This window comes from Diceros bicornis, chromosome 35 (assembly GCF_020826845.1).
Source record: "Diceros bicornis minor isolate mBicDic1 chromosome 35, mDicBic1.mat.cur, whole genome shotgun sequence".
In the NCBI taxonomy this organism is placed as follows: Eukaryota; Metazoa; Chordata; class Mammalia; order Perissodactyla; family Rhinocerotidae; genus Diceros; species Diceros bicornis.
Window position 1 is genome coordinate 7,830,379 of NC_080774.1, and position 21,332 is coordinate 7,851,710.

At 37.1% G+C, this 21,332-nt stretch overlaps 1 protein-coding gene across 10 annotated transcripts in view; it reads left to right on the forward strand.

The window, feature by feature from the left end:
• CLIP1 (CAP-Gly domain containing linker protein 1) overlaps positions 1 to 20,854 on the forward strand; it is a 124,015-nt gene extending 103,161 nt beyond the window's left edge. For 8 of the 10 annotated variants that reach the window (XM_058531331.1, XM_058531337.1, XM_058531334.1 and 5 more), the window contains 6 exons: positions 7,942 to 7,994; positions 14,568 to 14,685; positions 14,767 to 14,917; positions 15,549 to 15,598; positions 17,741 to 17,865; positions 18,181 to 20,854. In XM_058531331.1, the coding sequence (XP_058387314.1) occupies positions 7,942 to 7,994; positions 14,568 to 14,685; positions 14,767 to 14,917; positions 15,549 to 15,598; positions 17,741 to 17,865; positions 18,181 to 18,406 (723 nt within the window). In that variant the 3' untranslated portion in view covers positions 18,407 to 20,854. The remainder of the gene's footprint in view (positions 1 to 7,941; positions 7,995 to 14,567; positions 14,686 to 14,766; positions 14,918 to 15,548; positions 15,599 to 17,740; positions 17,866 to 18,180) is intronic. The other 2 variants (XM_058531340.1, XM_058531341.1) reach the window with 1 other exon arrangement.
• The last annotated feature ends 478 nt before the right edge of the window (positions 20,855 to 21,332 follow it).

Below are 21,332 nucleotides of genomic sequence, written 5' to 3' on the forward strand. Positions count from 1 at the left end.
TAGAAATATCATATATTTGTAACATGAAACAATGCAAGTATGTGTCATTTCAAAGTTATTACTCCTCCCATTGTCGTTTCATTGAGGCAACATTATAAATGGTTTGGTGTATCTTTGCATTCTGTTCTTCATGTGCTCAACAGCATATACAAATGCATATATACATTCAGTTTTCATTTTTTACAAAAGTTATGTTGTACAAATTACTCAAACTTGCTTTTTTTCCCCCAAAGTCACACTTATTAAGGTATAATTTACAGAAAATAAACTTCACCCTTCATAGGTGTATAGTTTGGTGAGTTTTGACATATATATACAGTCATATAACTTACCTCATAATCAAGATTTCCTTCACCCCAAAAAGTTCTCTCGTACTCCTTTATAGTCAATTATCTCTTAATCCCTAAAAACCATTTATCTCTTTTATGGCCCTGTAGTTATGCCTTTTCTAGTTAGGTAACATAAATGGAATCAAAATAGTACATACCAATAAAATATTGGCAAATTGAATCTAGCAATGTATAAAAAGAATTATGTACCATGACCAAGTGAAATTTTTCCAAGATATGCAAGACTGGCTCAGCATTCAAAAATCAAATTGATATAATCCATCACATCAACAGACTAAAGAAAAAAATCATGTGATCATATCAATAGATGCAGAAAAAGCATTTGAAAAATATTCAACACCCATTCATGATAAAATCTCTCAGCAAACTAGGAATAGAGGGGAACTTGCTCAATTTGATAAAGAATATCTACAAAAAACCTACAACTAACATACTTAAGGGTGAGAAACTCACAGCTTTCCCTTTAAGATTAAGAACAATTCAAGGATGTCCCTTCTCACCACTGCTTTTCAACATCATACTGCTAGTCCTTCCTAATGCCTTAAGACAAGAAAAGGAAATAAAAGGTATACGTATTGAGAAGGAAGAAATAAAACTGTCTTTTGTTTGCAGATGACATGACGTAGAAAATCTGAAAGAATTGACAAAAAAACTTCTGGAACTTATAAGTGGTTATAGCAAGATTGCAGGATACAAGGTTTAATATACAAAAGTCAATCTCTTTCTTATATACCAGCAATGAACAAGTGGAATTTGAAATTAAAAAACATAATACCATTTACATTAGTGCCCCCAATAATGAAATAGTATAAATCTAACAAAATATCTATCTAAGGAAAACTACAAAACTCTGATGAATGAAATCAAAGAACTAAATAAATGGAGAGATATTCCATGTTCGTGGATAGAAAGACTCAATATTGTCAAGATGTTGGTTCTTCCCAACATGGTGTATAGATTTAACGCAATTCCAATCAAAATCCCAGTAAGTTATTTTGTGGATATTGACAAACTGATTCTAAAATTTATATGGAGAGGCAAAAGACCCCAAATAACTAACCCGATATTGAAGGAAAAAAAGAAAATTGAAGGACTTATACTACCCATCTTCAACACTTAGTATAAAGCTAAGATAATCAATACAGTGTGATATTGGCCAAAGAATGGACAAATATGTCAATGTAACAGACTGGAGAGCTTAGAAATAAACCCATATAAATATAGGCAACTGATCATTGACGAAAGAGAAAGGCAATACAATGGAGCAAAAGTCGTCTTTTCAACAAATGGTGCTGGAACAACTGGACATCCACATGCAAAAAAGTGAATCTAGACACAAATATTATACCCTTCACAAAAATTAGGGCAAAATGGATCATAGACCTAAATATAAAATGCAAAACTATAAAACTCATAGAAAATAGGAGAAAACCTAGATGACCTTGGGTATGACTTTTTAGATAAAACACCAGAGGCATGATCCGTAAAAGAAAGAATTTATAAGCTAGACTTTATTAAAATTAAAACTTGTGGGGCTGGCCCAGTGGTATAGTGGTTAAGTTCACGCTTCGGCAGCCCAGGGTTTGCAGGTTCAGATTCTGGGCGCAGACCTATGCACCACTCATCAAGCCATGCTGTGGTGGTGTCCCATATACAAAGTAGAGGAAGAGTGGCACAGATGTTAGCTCAGGGACCATCTTCTTTAAGCAAAAAGAGGAAGATTGGCAACAGATGTTAGCTCAGGGTGAATCTTTCTCACCAGACGAAACACTTCTGCTCTGTGAAAGACAATGTCAAAAGAGAATGAGAAGACAAGCCACTGATTGGGAGAAAATATTTACAAAAGATACAACTGATAAAGGACTGTTACCCAAAGTATACAAAAAACTCTTAAATCTCAACAATAAGAAAATGAATAGCTCAATTAAAAAATAGACAAAAGACCTGAACAGATACCTCACTAAGGAAGATATGTAGGTGGCAAGTAAGCATATGAAAAGATGCCCAACATCATGTGTCATTAGGGAATTGTAAAATTAACAATGAGATACTACTACACACCTATTAGAATGGCCAAAATCCAAAATACTGACAACACCAAATGCTGGTGAAGATGTCAAGCAACAGGAACTCTCATTCATTGCTGGTGGGAATGCAAAATGGTACAGCTGCTCTGGAAGACAGTTAGTTTCTTACAAAACTAAATATATTCTTACCATATGATCCAGCAATCATGCTTCTTGGTATTTACCCAAATGAATTGAAAACTTATGTCCACACAAGATCCTGTGCTTGGATGTTTATCACAGATTTACTCACAATTGACAAAACTTGGAGGCAACCAAGATGTTCTTCAGTAGGTGAGTGGATAAATAAATTGTAGTACATCCAGATGATGGAATATTATTCAGTGCCAAAAAGAAATGAGCTACCAAGCCATGAAAAGACATGGAGGAACTTTAAATGCATGTTACTAAGTGAAAGAAGCCAATTTGAAAAGGTTGCATACTGTACGGTTTCAACTATGTGACATTCTGGAAAAGGCAAAACTATGGAGACACTAAAAAGGTAAATGGTTATCAGGGGTAGGGGGAGAGAGTAATGAATAGGGAGTGTACCAATGATTTTTAGGGCAGTGAAACTATTCTGTACAATACTACAATGGTGGATACATGTCTTGATACATTTGTCAAAACCCATAGAATGTACCACACCAAGAGTGAACCTAATGTAGACTATGGACTTGGGGTGATAATGATGTGTCAATGTAGGCTCATTGATTGTAACAAATGTGGGACATTGATAGTGGGAGAGGTTGTTGGGGAGGCAGGGGGTATGTGGGAAATCTCTGTACTTTCTGCTCAATTTTGGTGTAAACCTACACTGCTCTAAAAGATAAAATTTATTAATTGAAAAAAAGGATATAACCTTACCCATAATAACATAAAGTGTAAATGGATTAAACACTGATTAAAAGGCAGAGATTGACAGAATGAATTTTTAAAAAACATAATCGAACTATGTGCTGTCTGTAAGAGAGACAGTTTAGATTCAGAGAGACAAGTGGGTTGCAAGTAAAAGAATGGAGCAAGATATACCATGCAAACAGTAACCAAAAACGAGCTGGAGTGGCTATGCTAATGTCAGACAAAATAGACTTTTAAGACAAAAATTGTTCCTAGAGACAGAAGGACATTTTATAATAGAAAGGTCAATCCATCCAGAAAATATAACAATTATAAATATATGTGCATCTAATAACAGCCTCAAAATACATGAAGCAAAAACTGACAGAATTAAAGAAAGAAGTAGACAATTCCACAATAATAGCTGGAGACTTCAATACCCTATTTCAGTAATGGACAAAACAACTAGACAGAAGATCAATAAGGAAACAGAAGACTTGAATAACACTATAAATCAGCTAGACCTAGCAGTCATCTATAGAGCATTCCACCCAAGAACAGCAGAATACACATTCTTGTCAAGTGTACATGGAACACTTTCCAGGATAGATCATGTGTTAGGTCATAAAGCAGGTCTCAATAAATTTAAAAGGCTTGAAATCATGCAAAGTATGTTTTCTGACCACAATGGAATGAAACTAGAAATCATAACACAAGTGTCTCAAGTGTCATTTTAATTTGCATTTCCTTGATGACCATTGATGTTGAGCATCTTTTCATGTGCTTAGTGGCCTTCTTTATCTCTTCTGTGGTCAAATGTCTGTTGAGATCTTTGCCCATTTTTTAATTTGGTTGTTTGTCTACACATTATTGAGTTGTGAGAGTTCTTAGTATAGTCCGGATACAAGTTCTTTATCAGGATGTGTTTTGCAAGTGTTTTCTCTCAGTCTGTGGCTTGTCTTTATACTTCCTTAACAGTGTCTTTTAAAGAGCAGAAGTTTTGAATTTTGATCAAGTCCACTGACAGGGCTTAGAAGCAATAAGACTCCAATATCAATGAGCACACCTAGCGCCTAGATTTTGGTTTCTAAATATTGTTCTCTGCTAAAAGGCCCTTAGAGAAATAGCTGATTCCAGGGCTGAGACAGAAGGGGTACAAGATGAGCCTGGAATATCTTGCGTACCAAAAAGCAAGGAAGTGCTAGGGATTAGTCAAAAGCACATCAAACTATGTTGAAGGTTAAATCTGAGATAATTTGAGCATCAAAAGAAATAATAATAATAATGGATTACAGCCTACTGAATAAAATAGGAAACCATCATATAAATACCTCATAGAACCAGATAGATGTAAATAAGTAAACAGAGGAAAAATGAAAGTCCTTCTTTATGGTAAACACCAACTAATAAATAGATGAAATGATGGAATTAGAAAATCACCATTTGGTAACCATCATGGTAATAATTTACTTAGGCAAGAATTATCAATTGGTGCTAAAATAAGTGGGTCAAATTTTGTTGAGGAACAGGAAATGTACATAGTTTCAAAATATCTCTCCACAAAATGCATATTAATTATAAAGGAAAAAATAGTACCTTTACAGTGGAGAAACATGAAGATACTTCTTTCTTAAACAAATGATCAAAGACACCCTCACCAAAAAGCAATATTGTGCACCTCTTGATATCATGTACTGAGAAGGACATGGGATCACTTCTGTGGTGTTCCTGCCAAAGAGTGCATGATCTGACTCGATTCACATGGAAGCATCGGATGAATCCAAATTGACGGACATTCTATAAAATAACTGGCTTTCACTCTTCAAAAATGTCAAGGTCACAAAAGACAAGGAAAGAATGAGGAACTATTTAGATTTAAGAAATTTGACTGCTAAATGCAACTTGTTATCCTAGATTGGATCATGGACCAGAAGAAGAAAAAACTATTGTTTTCTATTAAGAATGAGTACAAATTAACTCAAAATGGATCAAAGGCTTGACAGTAAGACCTGAAACTATAAAACTCCTAGAAGAAAATATAGGCAGAACACTCTTTGACATCAGTCTTAGAGGGATCCTTTTGAAGTCCATGTCTACTCGGATAAGGGAAACAAAAGAAAAAATAAACAAGTGGGACTTCATCAGACTAAAGAGCTTCTGCAAGGCAAAAGAAACGAGGATCAAAATGAAAAGACAAGACAACCCACCAGCTAGGAGAAAATATTTGCAAATCATATATCTGACAAGGGGTTAACCTCCATAATATATAAAGAACTCATACAACTGAACAACAAAAAACCAAATAACCTGATCAAAAAATGGGCAGAGGATGTGAACAGACATTTCTCCAAGGAAGATATACAGATGGCCAATAGGCGTATGAAAAGGTGTTCACCATCACTGATCATCAGGGAAATGCAAATCAAAACTATACTGAGATATCACCTTATACCCGTGAGAATGGCTATAATCACCAAGACAAAAAATAACAAATGTTGGAGAGGATGTGGAGAAAAGGGAACCCTCATTCACTGCTGGTGAGAATGCAAACTGGTGCAGCCTCTGTGGAAAACAGTATGGAGAGTCCTCAAAAAATTAAAAGTAGAAATACCTTATGATCCAGCTATCCCACTTCTAGGTATTTATCCAAAGAACTTGAAATCGACAATCCAAAAAGGCTTATGCACCCCTATGTTCATTGCAGCATTATTATGCAGAATAATAAATAATATTCACTATAGCCAAGAAGTGGAAGCAACCAAAGTGTCCACTGACAGATGATTGGATAAAGAAGATGTGGTATATATATATACAATGGAATACTACTCAGCCATAAAAAAAGACAAAATTGTCCCATTTGCAACAACATGGATGGACCTGGAGGGCATTATGTTAAGTGAAATAAGCCAGACAGAGAAAGACAAACACTGTATGACTTCATTCATATGTGGAATATAAACTAACACACAGACAGAACAGTTTGAATGGTTACCAGGGGGAAGGGGGTGGGGAGTGGGTACAAAGGGTGACGCGGCACATTTATATGGTGAATGACAAATAATAATTTACAACTGGAATCTCACAATGTGTTATAAACTATTATGACATCAATAAAAAACGTTAAAAAAAAAAAAAAGAATCGAGGCTGGCCCTGTAGTGTAGTGGTTAAGCGCACGCGCTCCGCTGCTGGTGGCCCGGGTTCGGATCCTGGGCGTGCACCGATGCACTGCTTGTCAGGCCATGCTGTGGCGGCGTCCCATATAAAGTAGAGGAAGATGGGCATGGATGTTAGCCCAGGGCCAGTCTTCCTCAGCAAAAAGAAGAGGATTGACATAGATGTTAGCTCAGGGCTGATCTTCCTCACAGACACAAAAAAAAGAAAAATCAGTACAATAAATATCCCAAACTTCTATTCCATGGAAATTCAGGCATAGTGCATCCTCCAAGAAAGAGGGAGAATCTCTGCATACTGTTTTTTGCAAGGTTGAATGATTTTTCAAATGTTTATTAATAATTTGTATTTTCTGTGTTGCAAACTATCTGCCATGTCTTTTATCCATTTTATCTTCATTGTAGGCATTTCCCAGTCTTAAGTATGTTAATTGATTTTTTCTTGTGTTTTAATTTTTTTAACTATAGAAGTAAAGCAGCTTCCTTGTTTAAAAAATAAATATAAACTATATAAAAGGGCAGAAAAGAAAAAATGAAATCCTCTCTCATCTCCACAACCCACTCTCTAGATGTTCTCCCTTTGATTTCATTTTTTAAAAGTTTGCTTCCCACTCTTTTTCCTTCCTTTCACTCTTTAAAAATTTCTAAATATTTCTGTGAATTACTCATACAGCAAAAGCATATACCTTAATGGATATAAGTATCCATGAAGTATGAAGACCTTGTAGCAAAGCATGTACATAATGGATACATAACCAGAAATAAGACCATAACTACATATAGTGAGCCAGTAGCTTAAATTCTGGGCTGTTGGAAACCATTAGATAGTCTTTGGTATTATCTTTAAAAAAAACACATCCACATAAGAGCTTTTTCACCCCTTTTTTAATTAACAATGTGAGTTGAAATTGGTAGTTGGCTAAACTCTGTATGGTGCACATTGAGGGTAGAGGTGAGTCTTCTCTTATAAGATTAACTGATCTTTTATTTTTTACCCTTCAGAGGATAATAGAATTTTAGAACTAAAGGGCCACTATAAATTCCTTTGTAATCTCTTTATTTTATAGGTGAGAAACAAATGCTTGGAATATAGTAGGCATAAAATGAGGCCCATTTAGAGTAAATGACCTGGTCCTAGCCCTCCCTGAGTTAGTAACACTTGACCTCTGTTGTTTCAGTCAAGGAACCAGAATGTTAATAGTGAAGCTTTCACTCATTCATTTAACAAACGTTTACTGAATGCCTAAGATACGGCATGCACCGGTCAGATGTTGTTATTTAATATTTTTAACTCTCAGGTCCCTGAAGAAGGGGAGTCATTCAGGTCATAAGTGATTTGTAAGTTAATAACTGTACATTCTGTGATATAGTGACCACTTGCTCGGTTTTCATTGCCTGTGAGGAAAGCCAGTTGCTTTAGCTGTCCTGGAGCCTGGAAGTGTGACCTGTGGCTGAGAAATAGGCCTCTCTGTGGGCTTGTTATGAACTGAACTTTTTTGTGTTTTTTTTTTCAGCTGGAAGAAGAGAGATCTGTGCTCAATAATCAGTTGTTAGAAATGAAAAAGAGGTAGGCTTTCTTTTTGTGTTTGTTGCTGCGTGTGTGTGTTTAATAAGGAAAATGTTGGAACATGATGTGTACAGTGACTTGTAGAAAACATGCGACCTTCTTGTAATCAGAAAATTGCCTTGTGATAGTTTGGTATTCATATTTGACACATGAAAATTTATTTGCAAAAGTTTCAGTATTAATTATTAAAACAAAGAATAGTTTAATTTTTAAGCCATGTTCAGTTGCATTTACTCAGAAGTGTTCCAAAATCAGATTCTCGTATTATACTGCTGTTACCTCCTAGTTTCAGTAACTAAAAATACTGTAATTTACATAGAGTAATTGATCTGCATATAAATACTGATTTCAATTATATAAAAATTGTAATTTTTCAATAATAATGAGTAACTCCATTTTAAAGATTTTATTTATTAATTTTTTTCCCCCCCAAAGCCCCAGTAGATTGTTGTACGTCATAGTTGCACATCCTTCCAGCTGCTGTATGTGGGACGCGGCCCCAGCATGGCCGGAGAAGTGGTGCGTCGGTGCGTGCCCGGGATCCGAACCCAGGCCGCCAGCAGCGGAGCGCGCGCACCCAACCGCCAAGCCATGGGGCCGGCCCAGTAACTCCATTTTAAATGCTTCTATTTATTTTCTAAAAAAGAGTTTGTTATTCTTTCATGATAATCAAATGATATTCAAATGGAAGCCTTCCAGTACTTTTGAGTAAGGATAAACAGGCCCACAGAAATAATCGTTTAGGGCTGGCCCCCTGGCTTAGCGGTTAAGTGCACGCGCGCCGCTGCGGGCGGCCCGGGTTCGGATCCCGGGCGCACACCGACGCGCTGCTTCTCCCACCATGCTGAGGCTGCGTCCCACATACAGCAACTAGAAGGCTGTGCAGCTATGACATACAACTATCTACTGGGGCTTTGGGGGAAAAAAATAAATAAATAAAAATTAAAAAAAAAAAAAGAAATAATCGTTTAGAAGCCCAATGCTAATACATCCTGAGAGTCTCTGTCTGCTCTTTAAAATGTGCAGTTTGTGTCTAGAGAAATTTTTTGCTTCGCATTGCATGCCCAGCAGGTTCAGTGTGTACTGTTGCTGAGACCACAGCCAGTGCTGTGGTTTGCTGTACAGTTCTGAATAGATGTGCATCACAACAGTGGCATGCTTTTTTCTTACTAACAAAACTAAAACTAAAATAAACCTTTAAGAACGGTATAATCAAGAATTCTTCTATACCTCAATTTAAAAAATAATAATAAAATAGAAAAAAAAACTACAGAATTCCTCTATGCTCTTGCAAAGTATTTCATTCTTACCTGTCAGGGCAGAAGTTTCCCTTACCGATCACTGGCACGCATGTTTGACACTGCCAGTGTCCCCTCCTACCAGCATGGCAGTTGCTTAGGAATTGAGGGCTTTATTTAGCCCACAAAGACATTTGGGTTCCGTAAGCTACATTCTAGAGGACATTAGGCGTCGGTCCAGGGGTGCCTTTCCTCACTCCTTTTTTTAATTAGGAAATACTCAGATTCATTCTTCTGTAAAGTTTCACACCAGAATGCATGTATGTTTCACGACGGCGATGCCCTTGGTCCAGCCAGGTGTTCTCCAAGTGATGATGAGCTGCGGTGACTGGTCTGCCATGCCTTAACCTAGTTCCTGTGTACAGGCACAGCTCTGCCCATGTGGTCCTTATTAATTTGACATAAATAAGGCTTTGTTTCTTTAAAAAGAACTTCATGTATGCAGTTATCAAGGATATGTGAAAAAATTAATAGGGCTTATTCTTGTGGAGGGAACATATAAATAAAAATGGGCTGGTGTAAATACTGACATAATCCCCTTGTATTTATGTAGCACTTCATAATTCACAAGTTTATCAAATGTCACAACAACCCAGTGGAATGCATGGCGGGGCTTGCATTTAAATACAAACTAAAGGGCCGGCCCCGTGGCTTAGCGGTTGAGTGCGCACTCTGCTGCTGGCGGCCCGGGTTCGGATCCCGGGCGCGCACTGACGCGACGCTTCTCTGGCCATGCTGGGGCTGCGTCCCACATACAGCAACTAGAAGGATGTGCAACTATGACATACAACTATCTACTGGGGCTTTGGGGGAAAAATAAATAAATAAAATTATAAAAAAAAAAAAATACACACTAAAGCCCTAAAGTTAGGCAACTGGGCCAGGAACTTGGATGCAAGCATAAGACCCAGGTCTTCAGATTTTTATGCTGGTTCTTTTCTCACTGTACATTTATTTAGTTTATTTATTATTACTTTTTAATCTTTTTTTACAAGAAAGATGCTGTGTTTTGTTAGTCCTCACCGTGTGACTTTAAATTACATGCCTTTCAACATGTGATTAGGCACGTGACTTTTTTCACCAGCTTAAAAAGATAGAACAAATTTGAGTACGTGTCGAGTCCTCTCTTCTTATGTCACCATCTCTGCTCCCATTTTTAAGTCCTGGATATGTTTGAGAGTGTCTCTTGAAAATTACTCATTTTATCAGAAATGCAGATAAAGATGATAATTTTTCCTGTGAGCAAAAAATTTAAAAACCTAGTTTCTCATATTTAGAAGTGGTTTTTTGTCAAATTCTTAACCCTCATGGAAATTTGTGTCTATTTCAGAAATCTGAATGCAAACGTATTTTAGCTAATAATTTGGGCTCTTAAGTGCCTTCTAACAGTCAGTTTGGTAAAAGATTCGTATGTAGGTCTATGTGTTAATAGTTAAGTACATATAGCATAGAGTAATAAAAAGAATTTGATATGCTCTTAATTTAAAAGTCTAGAAAGTACTTAAATCATAAAAATATTTGAAATATAGTTGTTCACGCAAGAACTGAGATCTTAGTCAACAGTTTAATTTAGAAGTGATAATTGAACATTCATAGTCAAGATAGTATATAATTGCTTCATTCAAATGGTCGTTGTACTGAAGTGCATCTTGACTGTAGGATTAAACTACTTACCATTAAGAGATTAGTAGCAACCTCCTGTATTTGCTGTGGTTTTTGGTATCTAAACATTGAATTGCAAGCATTATGTAGTAAAGGTTTTTCTCTTAGCTTAAAATGTAATCATTTCTTTGGAAAACTGGTCTCCAAGTTAGGCAAACCTTTTTCAAAAGAAATTCCAAGATGTCTAGTATATAAAGCAGAGCCAACCTTGACTTGCTGTAGTTGACAGAAGTGGAGCAGTGTGTTCCTCTGACTGCTCAAGCCTACAGCAGGTTTGGGAACTTGGCTTCCCTCCCTTCTCTAGGCTTTTTGATATCAAAGAAGGGACTCCAGAGCCAAAATCTTAGGTGTGGACTTTTTGGAGTCAGAATTAATTCTGTTAGTGTAAACACAAGACGTCTGTCAGGAATGAAACCTGGTACCATCGCCAGTTCTGACGAGGTCCCGTGCTCCTCCAGCTCATTAGGCTCACTGTGGGTTGCTAACTGTCTGACTGTCTCCAAGCTTGCGCTACTTATCAATGCTCATTTCACCCCTCTCTTTTCCCTTTCCTACTCTTGCTTCCTTTGCTATATCTGTGTGTCTTTAATGGTAAGACTAAAGAAAGTCTATCCACGTTATAATAAATAAATTTCATAAATTTTTAGTAAACCAAATGGTTGTATATATTTTTTGGCTGCCTTTGTCCCTCTGTGTCTTGCTTTTGTTTTGTAAAATATTCTCAGCAGTATATACATAAACACACACACACACACATATCTCTTTTATACCTATAAATAGCAAAGAACTTCTGTGCAAATTTAGTTCTCCTTACTGTATTTGCATTTCTCTTCATGTTTCTAATATTTGGTTCTTGTTATCTTGCATTTTTAAAGCTTGCCCAGTAACACTTTAAGGTATTTGCTTCATTACTGGAATTTATTTCTTATGTAAGTAGTAAGGAAAGAATCTGGGTGATATGCTCTCCTGGGGGAAAGATTTCTGGCCCCTATAGCCCTTCTTTCATGTTATGTTTATCTTTCCTTCTTGATGTTTTTAGTAACACCAAGTCATTCTAGCCAATGTGGCTTAAAAGTAACACAGGCCCTCCTGTCAGTGTGATTTGTGACTCAGGTGTCAGTAATGTTGGCATAAATGGTTTAATTTAGCCCTCTTGGTTTGCACAGTGGGATTAGGCCTTAGAAATAGCCTAAGAAGCCGGCAATGAAGATCTATCACAAAGATGAGATGCCAAAGTCTATTTGTCCTGTCATTTGGTATATAAATCACAAGTCAGATCCCTTTCTTAAGCGTGCATCTTTGTTAACTTGTGTAAGAAACATTCTACTTCCATCTTCTTAGAAAGCAGCCTCACTTAGAGGTTATGTGTATGTGATGATAAGCAGACAAAGATACCTATACATTTTTCCTTCTGCCAGCTGATGGTGTCTTTATCCTTCCCTAACAAAGAATCTGTGAGATCTTGCCTAACTAGAGTCTGATTATAGAAGAATCTAAATCTGTTCAACAACCCCCAAATCTTGGTATTTTTCAGTAAAAACATTTAAAATTACGTTTTTCAAATTTGAGTTGGATTTATAATGAATGAAGCTCTTGAAATAGTTTTTACAAATAGAATAAACTAGCAAATAAATTTAACAGAAACTTAGGAGCCCAAGACTTATTGAATCTTTGGCTAACATCAGATATTCACTATCAGATGGAAGAAGTGCCTGTACATTCCTTCCTTTAAAATCTTTGTTTTTGTTTTAAACTAACCAAGATCCTATTTCCTAGCAAGGTGGTATTCACTTAGTAATTTAACAGCACCAATATCCACCCCCTTCCAGTGTACATAGAACGTTTGGGTGTTGAATTCAAGAAATTTCTGTAAGTCTCAGATTCTTTTCTTACTATTTTCATTCTGGAGTGTAAGTGTAAGCCACTCAATGAGATAAATACAACACTTATATTTTCATCTTTGTGTAGAATTTCAATTTACCATAAATCATGAGAATTCTGTAATTCGTGTGCCGGATATCTTGGGTCTCACTAACCAGACATATGTTCTGCCATTTCTAACCTGGGCCTCAGTTTCCGATTCCTCCAGTCAGTTCTGAAACAGACTGAACCATTACATGCTCCACGTTCACCCAGTTACTTCTAATAGAGTAATTTGGCTTGTTGTTATTAAGTTATGAACTCTCACTGATGATTATCTACATTAATGCAGTGTCTAAGGGTGTGTGGCCTGAGGGCTAGCTAGGAAATGTTTCTCTAGTTTTGTTTTTCCCAAAATATTTTTGTGATACAAGATCTTTTTCCTCTTCACACTGCATGTAATTTTTAAAATCTTTTTATTTTAAAAATAATTTTAGATTTACAGAAGAGTTGAAGGTAGTACAGAGAGTTTCCATATACCCTGCACCCAGCTTCTCCTAATGTGAACATCTTACATTCCCTGGTGCATTTAGCAAAACTAAGAAAGTCACATTGGCACAGTACTCCTAGCTAGGCTCTAGGCTTAGTCAGATTTCCCCACTTTTTCCATTAACCTCTTTTTTCTCTTCCAGGATCCAATCTAGGAAACCACATTGCATTCAGTTGTCATATCTCCTTAGTCTCCTCCAATCTGAGACAGTTCCTCAGTCTTTCCTTGTCTTTGATGGCCTTGGCACTTTGGAATGCATGTAATTTTTACAACAAAAACGTAAACACATACACATGTATAAACACAGAGTAGCCTGCCCTTTGGGGTTGTATCTTTTGTGTCTTGCCCTCCCTCCTTGCCCCCCTCATCTTTCCCTTTCTTCTCCCACTCCCTAAATGTTTCCCTCTCATTAAAGGCCTGGTGCCCCTCCCTCTGCTGATAACCAAATGCTGCATCAGGCTGAGAACAGAAACCAAGTGCTCTGACCCTCTCCCTCCCGGCTCCCCCATGCTTTCCTTCTACGCCTGGAAATCCATTGTAACATTTCTGTTCTAGCCTTTATGTAATTACCTTTAATTTCTATGAGCAACTTAATGTCCTCTTCAGATTCTATGGATGAAAAGTAATAATCTTTCAGTTTGAATAGTAATAATAATCTTTGCTACTGTTTTGGCCCATAGATCTCAAAAACACATTCTTGGAACTTGCTAAAAGTTACTGAAATTAGTGAGAACCAATTGATACTTCCAGCATAAAACTGCTCTGCATGACATCTGTATAATCGCTTTGCATGTGTGTATTTTAATTGTTGTTATTGCTTGGTAATAATTTATTCAAGAAGTAACAGAATTCAACTCGGGGTTAGCTTTTTAAAGAATTCTTTGGGGGTACAACAGTCTTGTTCTGTTTTTTTAATTTTACGTCTTCCAAAGTTATTAACTTGTTTCTTTAAATTCAAATGGATACAATGATATGCAGATTCTGGCATGTCTATGCATAGGTAAACTTTTTCTCCCCTCACAGTAAGTAAAATTTCAAGTACAATTTTGCAAGCATAATAGCCTTAACCCCTTATAAACCTCCCTGTGATACTTTTTTTCTTACATTAACTGACGTTAATTGTGTGTGTGTTCTAGGACAGTTGTAAACTGACCACTCTCTCGGTTGATTTCTGGAATTTTTTTTAACTCTTTGGTCTTTTAGAGAATCCAAGTTAATAAAAGACACAGATGAAGAAAAAGCTTCCTTGCAGAAATCCATCAGTATTACTAGTGCCTTACTCACAGAAAAGGACGCAGAGCTGGAGAAGCTGAGGAATGAGGTAGAGTACCAGCTACGGCGAACGCTCACACTCCCTCCTTGTGTGCTTACTCCGAGCCTAAGTTAAACCACTGTGTTTCAGGTCACAGTGCTCAGGGGAGAAAACGCCTCTGCCAAGTCCTTGCATTCAGTTGTTCAGTCTCTGGAGTCTGATAAGGTGAAGCTTGAGCTCAAGGTAAAGAACTTGGAGCTTCAACTCAAAGAAAACAAGAGGCAGCTCAGCAGCTCCTCAGGTAAGTGGAGTGCCATGACCACGTGGCACTTCTTTCCAGCCCTGCTGCTTCCTGCAGAGGAGCCGTTCCGGGTAGAGATGCCCTTTGAAGGGGCTGTTGTGCTGCCCCTGACTTGACCCATCTGTCCTTGGCTCTCCCACCATTTAATCAGATGAGGGCTGGTCACAACCTGGGTGCCACACACGGGGGCGTGCCTGGTATCCCCACTCTGGACCTTCCTGTGGTCTTGAGGGTTGCCAGAGATATAAGATGGTAGGTGATAGCTGCCATCCCAGTAGCAACTGTGGGTCCTGAAAGTGCACTGCAGTGAAGGAGAACAGAGATGGTCCCTTTGTGAGAGAACGATAGTTGCTTCTTTAAATTCAGATGGATGTGAGGGCATTCTTACTCAGCAGTGGGCCAGCCTGAGAGAGAACACGTGAGGGGTGGGGTAGGCGTCTAGGTAGATCCCGTAGGGGTCCAGACATGGGACAGGAACTCATGAAGGTGTTCTCAAAGAGGCGCATCTGGGAATTCCACGTGAAGATGAATTTCTAACACTGGCCCTTTCATTGCAATAACAAGGAAAAAAGATTGTGATTTTTTAAAAAATCCCCCCTCCACTTTTACTTATTTATTTTTTTAATATAAGGTAATACTGATACTCAGGCAGAAGAAGATGAAAGAGCCCAAGAGAGTCAGGTAATATTCCTTCCTTTTGCTTTGCTTACTTGCTATTTTTGAAAATCATTTAATCTTTTGAATAGGTAATACATTCATACAGTCTAAACATTAACCAATATTAAAAATATATACAGTAAAAAATCTCCCTCCAACCACTGTCTCTCTCCTGCTCAGTTCCCACTCCCCCAAACAGGTAATCACTATTATTAGTGTCTTTTTTTAAATCTCTTCTGAGACTTTAAAAAATGTATATATAAGCCAAGACTAATACAGTCTTTTTCCTCTTCTTTTTTACATAAATGGTGGCATATTACATAAATTGTTCTGCACTTATTTTTTATAGCCGTATAGTATTCCATTACATGGCCATACTATAATTTAATGAGTTCCCCATTGGTTGGCGTGACATCTAGGATGTTTCTGATCTTTTAGGTGTATTGTAAACATCTATAATTTTGCAGATATACCATTATTTCTTTAGGATAAATTCCTAGAAGTAGAATTGCTTTGTCAAAAGGTTCCTTGCTTGTCTTTACCTTAAAAATATGGGGTTCTTGAAAATTGAGTCCTAAAGCCAAAATTATCAAAACAGCCTTAGTTTTAAAAATGGGATTATATGGAAGCAAACTATTCTATATTTGGAAATATAATAGCACATAAGCAACTAACATCCATCTTCACTTTTAATGATGTATTTTGGGTATATTTATCCTATTCCAAATTCAAAGGTACAAAAGCCATCTTTTACTTTTAAATAAAAGAAAAACTCAGTGAGTTTGTAATTTGTTTTAGTTATCTGACATCTCCTTTGAAAGGCATGAAAGGATTCAACAAATGTACTAACTTACCCTGGAGAGCATTGTCTGCTTAGTTTGTATGTCTCATAAGCATAAACTTAATTAACAGTGTTTTCTCTTTTCCCCTTTCCTTTCTGTTTCTGTTTGTTTCATCTGCCGCTGCCAACACTTTCTTCCAATCAGCAAATGGTTTGTTTTATGTTTCCTAATTTGTGAGCACGTGTTTGTGTGTGTGTGTCTGGTTTCCCACTATATTTACATCCGTGTTGTGGCTTTTTTTCCTTCCTGAAATGGATTTCCTAACAGAATAAAGTCTTAGAAAATGCAGTTTGAGAAGTGCAAAGAGATTCAGTGGGTCTGCCTTTGATGTTAGAAGGAATGTTCTGCAGAGAATCACAAAGCTATTGACTGCTAGCTTTGTTTCGTAACTTGCCCCAGCAGGAAAAGGCCAAATATTTCTTTAAAAAGTGAAATATGTATGTATGTGAATATATACATACACACATATATATTTTTTAATATTGTAAAGGGACTTTTTTCAATGGATATTTAGAGAAATGAGACCTTTTTATTATTTGTAGAAGAGGGAAGAATCTTTTTGTTTTTAATAATATATTTTGTCCCCTTGGTTTGAAAGGAGATGTTAAGACGAGAGCATTTCCTCCTGATGGTCATCTCGTTATCCCACTGCCCAGTGCGTCTTGGCACAGGGCTCTTCCTACTGTGGTACCTGAACGCTGCCCTGTCAGTGGGTGCCCAAGTGTCTCCTCAGTTGAAAGGGAGCTTGAGCCTTCTCTTTAAAACTCCTTCGCGGCCGGCCCCATGGCTTAGTGGTTGAGTGCGCGTGCTCCGCTGCTGGTGGCCCGGTTCGGATCCCGGGCGCACACCCACGCACCACTTCTCCGGCCATGCTGAGGCCTCGTCCCACATACAGCAACTAGAAGGATGTGCAACTATGACATACAACTATCTACTGAGGCTTTAGGGGGTGTGGGGGGGGATTAAAACTCCTTCATTTTCTTCTGAAGACGTATTTACCATCCCACCATGACCAATCAGTGTTAAATGGTGGGCTGAGAATTTCCATGAACTTTTTCAAATCTGCAAAACGTAAAAGTCCTGGATTGTTTCTATAGTTTAATAGAACAACTAACTGGTTATGCTTTTTGTAAAATTTTGTATGTGTGTGTATATATAAACTATGGGTTCGGTAACAGCCACTGTTGGCCCCTTCTGTGACGTCCAGCACCCTCTGCAGCCTGAGTGTAGCATGAGAGTATACTCCCATGACTCCTTGATAGTCCAGCATACACGTTTTAGACATTTTACACGTGTTTTTTTTTCTTTTTCCTGAACAAATCAGATTGATTTCCTAAATTCAGTAATAGTGGACCTTCAGAGGAAGAATCAAGACCTCAAGATGAAGGTGGAAATGATGTCAGAAGCAGCCCTTAATGGGAATGGTGATGACTTAAACAATTATGACAGGTATTTCATATTAAGCAATACTGATTGGAACCTTAGTTCCATTTAAATAAATGTGTGTTTTTAAAGTTAGCTTCTCTACTGGATTGAAGAAACAATTGCTTTGTGGTTATATGGCTATAAATCTGGAAAGAGAGTGATACACTACAAATGGTTTGACATGAAAATTTTAAATGTGGACTGTAGTACTTTCACTTGAGGTTCCCAGACTTGGCCATAATTCGTTCTTGCTTGTTTTTTATTCTTTACAAATGATATTGTCTCTTAAATTTCTTCTGATAGAGATGAGTTTCTGATTATACACGTTAACATTTGTAGTGATGACCAGGAGAAACAGTCCAAGAAGAAACCTCGCCTCTTCTGTGACATATGTGACTGCTTTGATCTCCATGACACAGAGGATTGTCCTACCCAGGCACAGATGTCTGAGGACCCCCCCCATTCCACACACCACGGCAGTCGGAGCGAGGAGCGCCCGTACTGTGAAATCTGTGAGATGTTTGGGCACTGGGCAACCAACTGCAATGACGACGAGACCTTCTGATGAAAACTCAAATCATGAACTGGGCTTGCTCAGATGCACTAGCATTTAGGCAACTGAACACCAGCATTGTGTGTGCAGACTTCAGGAGAACTCACGTTATTTTTGACCCCCATCAACAAATCTAAGAAAATATTTTGATCTTCAACAAATTGCCCTTTTAGTCTCCCCCTATAAGTTAGAATAATAAATGCTTAGTAGGTGAGTTTTCACCTCTAATTCTGTCTTCTTGATTTTTAAAAGTTTTAACAAGACATTGCACCAGATGCCATTACATTTGTTGTCCCTAGGGAATCTCAGAGACCAGCCCCCACCCTTACGATACCTTATTTAAGTACCTTTAAGTTAAGCCGTTACTTTTCATATTTGCACTAAAATATTTTCAGGCTGCATTTGTATATTTAGATGTTTTGGTTAAGCTTTGACACTGGAATGAGTTGAAAAAAAGTGCCATTTTGCATTTTCATCTACTCCTTTAAAGTATTTTATTCTTAATCAAAGAAATATCTGAGCTCTTTGCACTACCTGATGTCAGTAGTGCCTTTATTTCAAGCTTGATAATACATGGGTGTGATTATAAAATCATGAAACAGGTAAAGGGAGGGGAAAGCCCCAAAACTGCTGTGGGGACATTTTATAATCTATATGCTGCACCCACTTACACTACTGTAGTGTTTTGTTTATTGGTTTTGCATAATTTCAGCTTCTATATATTATATGTATATATTTTTTAAAATCTATATTTTGGGAAAAACATACACAATGTATCTTTCTTTTCAGATTTTTACCTTTATGAAAAAGAAAACACTTAAAATGTTCATCAGGACATAATAGACTAGGCCAGAAATAGTATCACGTAGCTTTGCAACTAGTTTTTCTGTTGTTTCTATTTTGTTTATCAGCTATAAATGGGAAAATTTTCTCCAAAATTTTTTTTCCTTCTCCAGCAGACATCCCCAGCAGTCAGTTAATTAGATAATAAGCCACTTATAAAACATCTAAATTAACCAATCTACAATCTTTACAAGTTTTTTTACTGTGTTTTTAGAATGAATGTATGATGAGAAATTCAACATAAATAATTTTGGATTTTCTTATCACAAAAAATAAAATGAAGGACCTCAACCACCAGAAGCTTATCAGCCAGTTTCAATCTATTTATCTTCATTTGAATGTCTTCTAGAATATGTAAAAAGTAATAAATAAATGTATCTTCCATGCTACATGTATAATAAGAACTTCTATAATTGTATATATGCCTTTGATGTATTTTCCCCTCAAGATTATCAACTGTGTGTTGACAAGTGAAAAATAAATTGGTAATCAGTTAAAATTTTTGGTTATAAACATAATAGGAATTATTTCACAAACTATGTAAAGCAGTATTAAAATTTGGGCAAACAAGTGTTCTGTATCTACTTTAATAAATGGTTGTTGTTTTTTGCCTGTGGTAGTAAACTGATATTCTCAGGTTTATTTGTCGTAATGGTTTTTCTCCAAATGAGCAGGCACTATAGATCCAAATAACAGTTTCTACTGCAGTCGTGTTGAAACAACTTTTAAGATATTGGTTTATCGTTCTTAAAGCATTCTATGACCCATTTAGCATAAAATAAATATCTAAGGTTGTTTTCTATTGGTATATCACACTATATTACCTGACAAAAATATAAGTGGCACCATCTAGGACTAACCATCTATGAATCCATGAGTTTTGGAAAGAAACTGTGTGAAAGTTGCTGTGATATTTACCAAAATGATTACTGACCCAAACATCTATTGTATGAGCACAGACTCCCCCCAGAGTTAGTTGGACAAGAACATTACTTTTACCTGAATAATACCCTGACAGGAGTCCTTGACTTCAGTATTGCCCGTAGGGGAATAAAAGACTCAAACTATTAACTAAACTTACTGTGGTAATCATTTTGCCACATATACATATATCAAATCTGTGTTGTACCCCTGAAACTAATACAATGTTACATGTCAATTATATCTCAATAAAAAAGAAAAAGACTCAATACTAAGCAAGTCTGCAATATTTATGGGGCAACTACAGCAGTATAGCAATGTCTCCAATCATTGGGTCTCTATAGGAAGTAAAGCACCTGTGTTGATCATCTGGATTCTGTTTGAGGATAGTTTATCCTGGTCTTGCTCGTTTACACTCATGTGTCCTTGAGATTTCACTAGCCTTGGTCATTTTACCCTTTAGAGTAAGTTGTGCTCCTGACATAGCCTGCTGAGCTCAACATTTATTCTCACAGATGGTGCTAAAATAATATGCATTCTCAGTTGAACAAAACCCCGCACATGTGAGAAGAATTTGTGATACAGGCAGAAAATCACTGTGAAAACCGGGTTGAGAAATGGCACGGAACAGTATGCATAAGTGAAAACAAGTTATTTTAAAATAAATGACTTTGATGGAATCGTGAAATTGAGAGTGGAAGTATATGTGTATGATTGATTGACTGCTTTTCTGCATTTCCAAATTCCGCGTTTTTTACTCAGACCCCATGGTAATTGCTTAGCGAGTCCTTTCTTCATAACATAAAGTGTTAGATTGAAGGGAGCCATGCACTCGAAGACCAAACATTTTCAAGCCTCTTTCACTAGATCCCAAATAGCCAATTTCCACCTCAAAGTATCGAAACACGTATGTCATCCTAAAGCAACAGTTATTATTTATTGAGCAATTAAATTCTAGGCACTCTGCTAAACTTTTTATATGAATTACACGATGTGAGTTACATCCTTTTTAATCCTCACAACTCACAACATGCGAATTTTCTGAATTTTTCTCGCTTCTGATGAAGCGAGTGGTGGGGCCTGGATTCCACATCGGATAGTATTTATGTGAAACCCCGTCGCAGTGAAAGTCGACTAGGAAGAACTGAACAGACAAGTACTCGAGGTTGCCTCA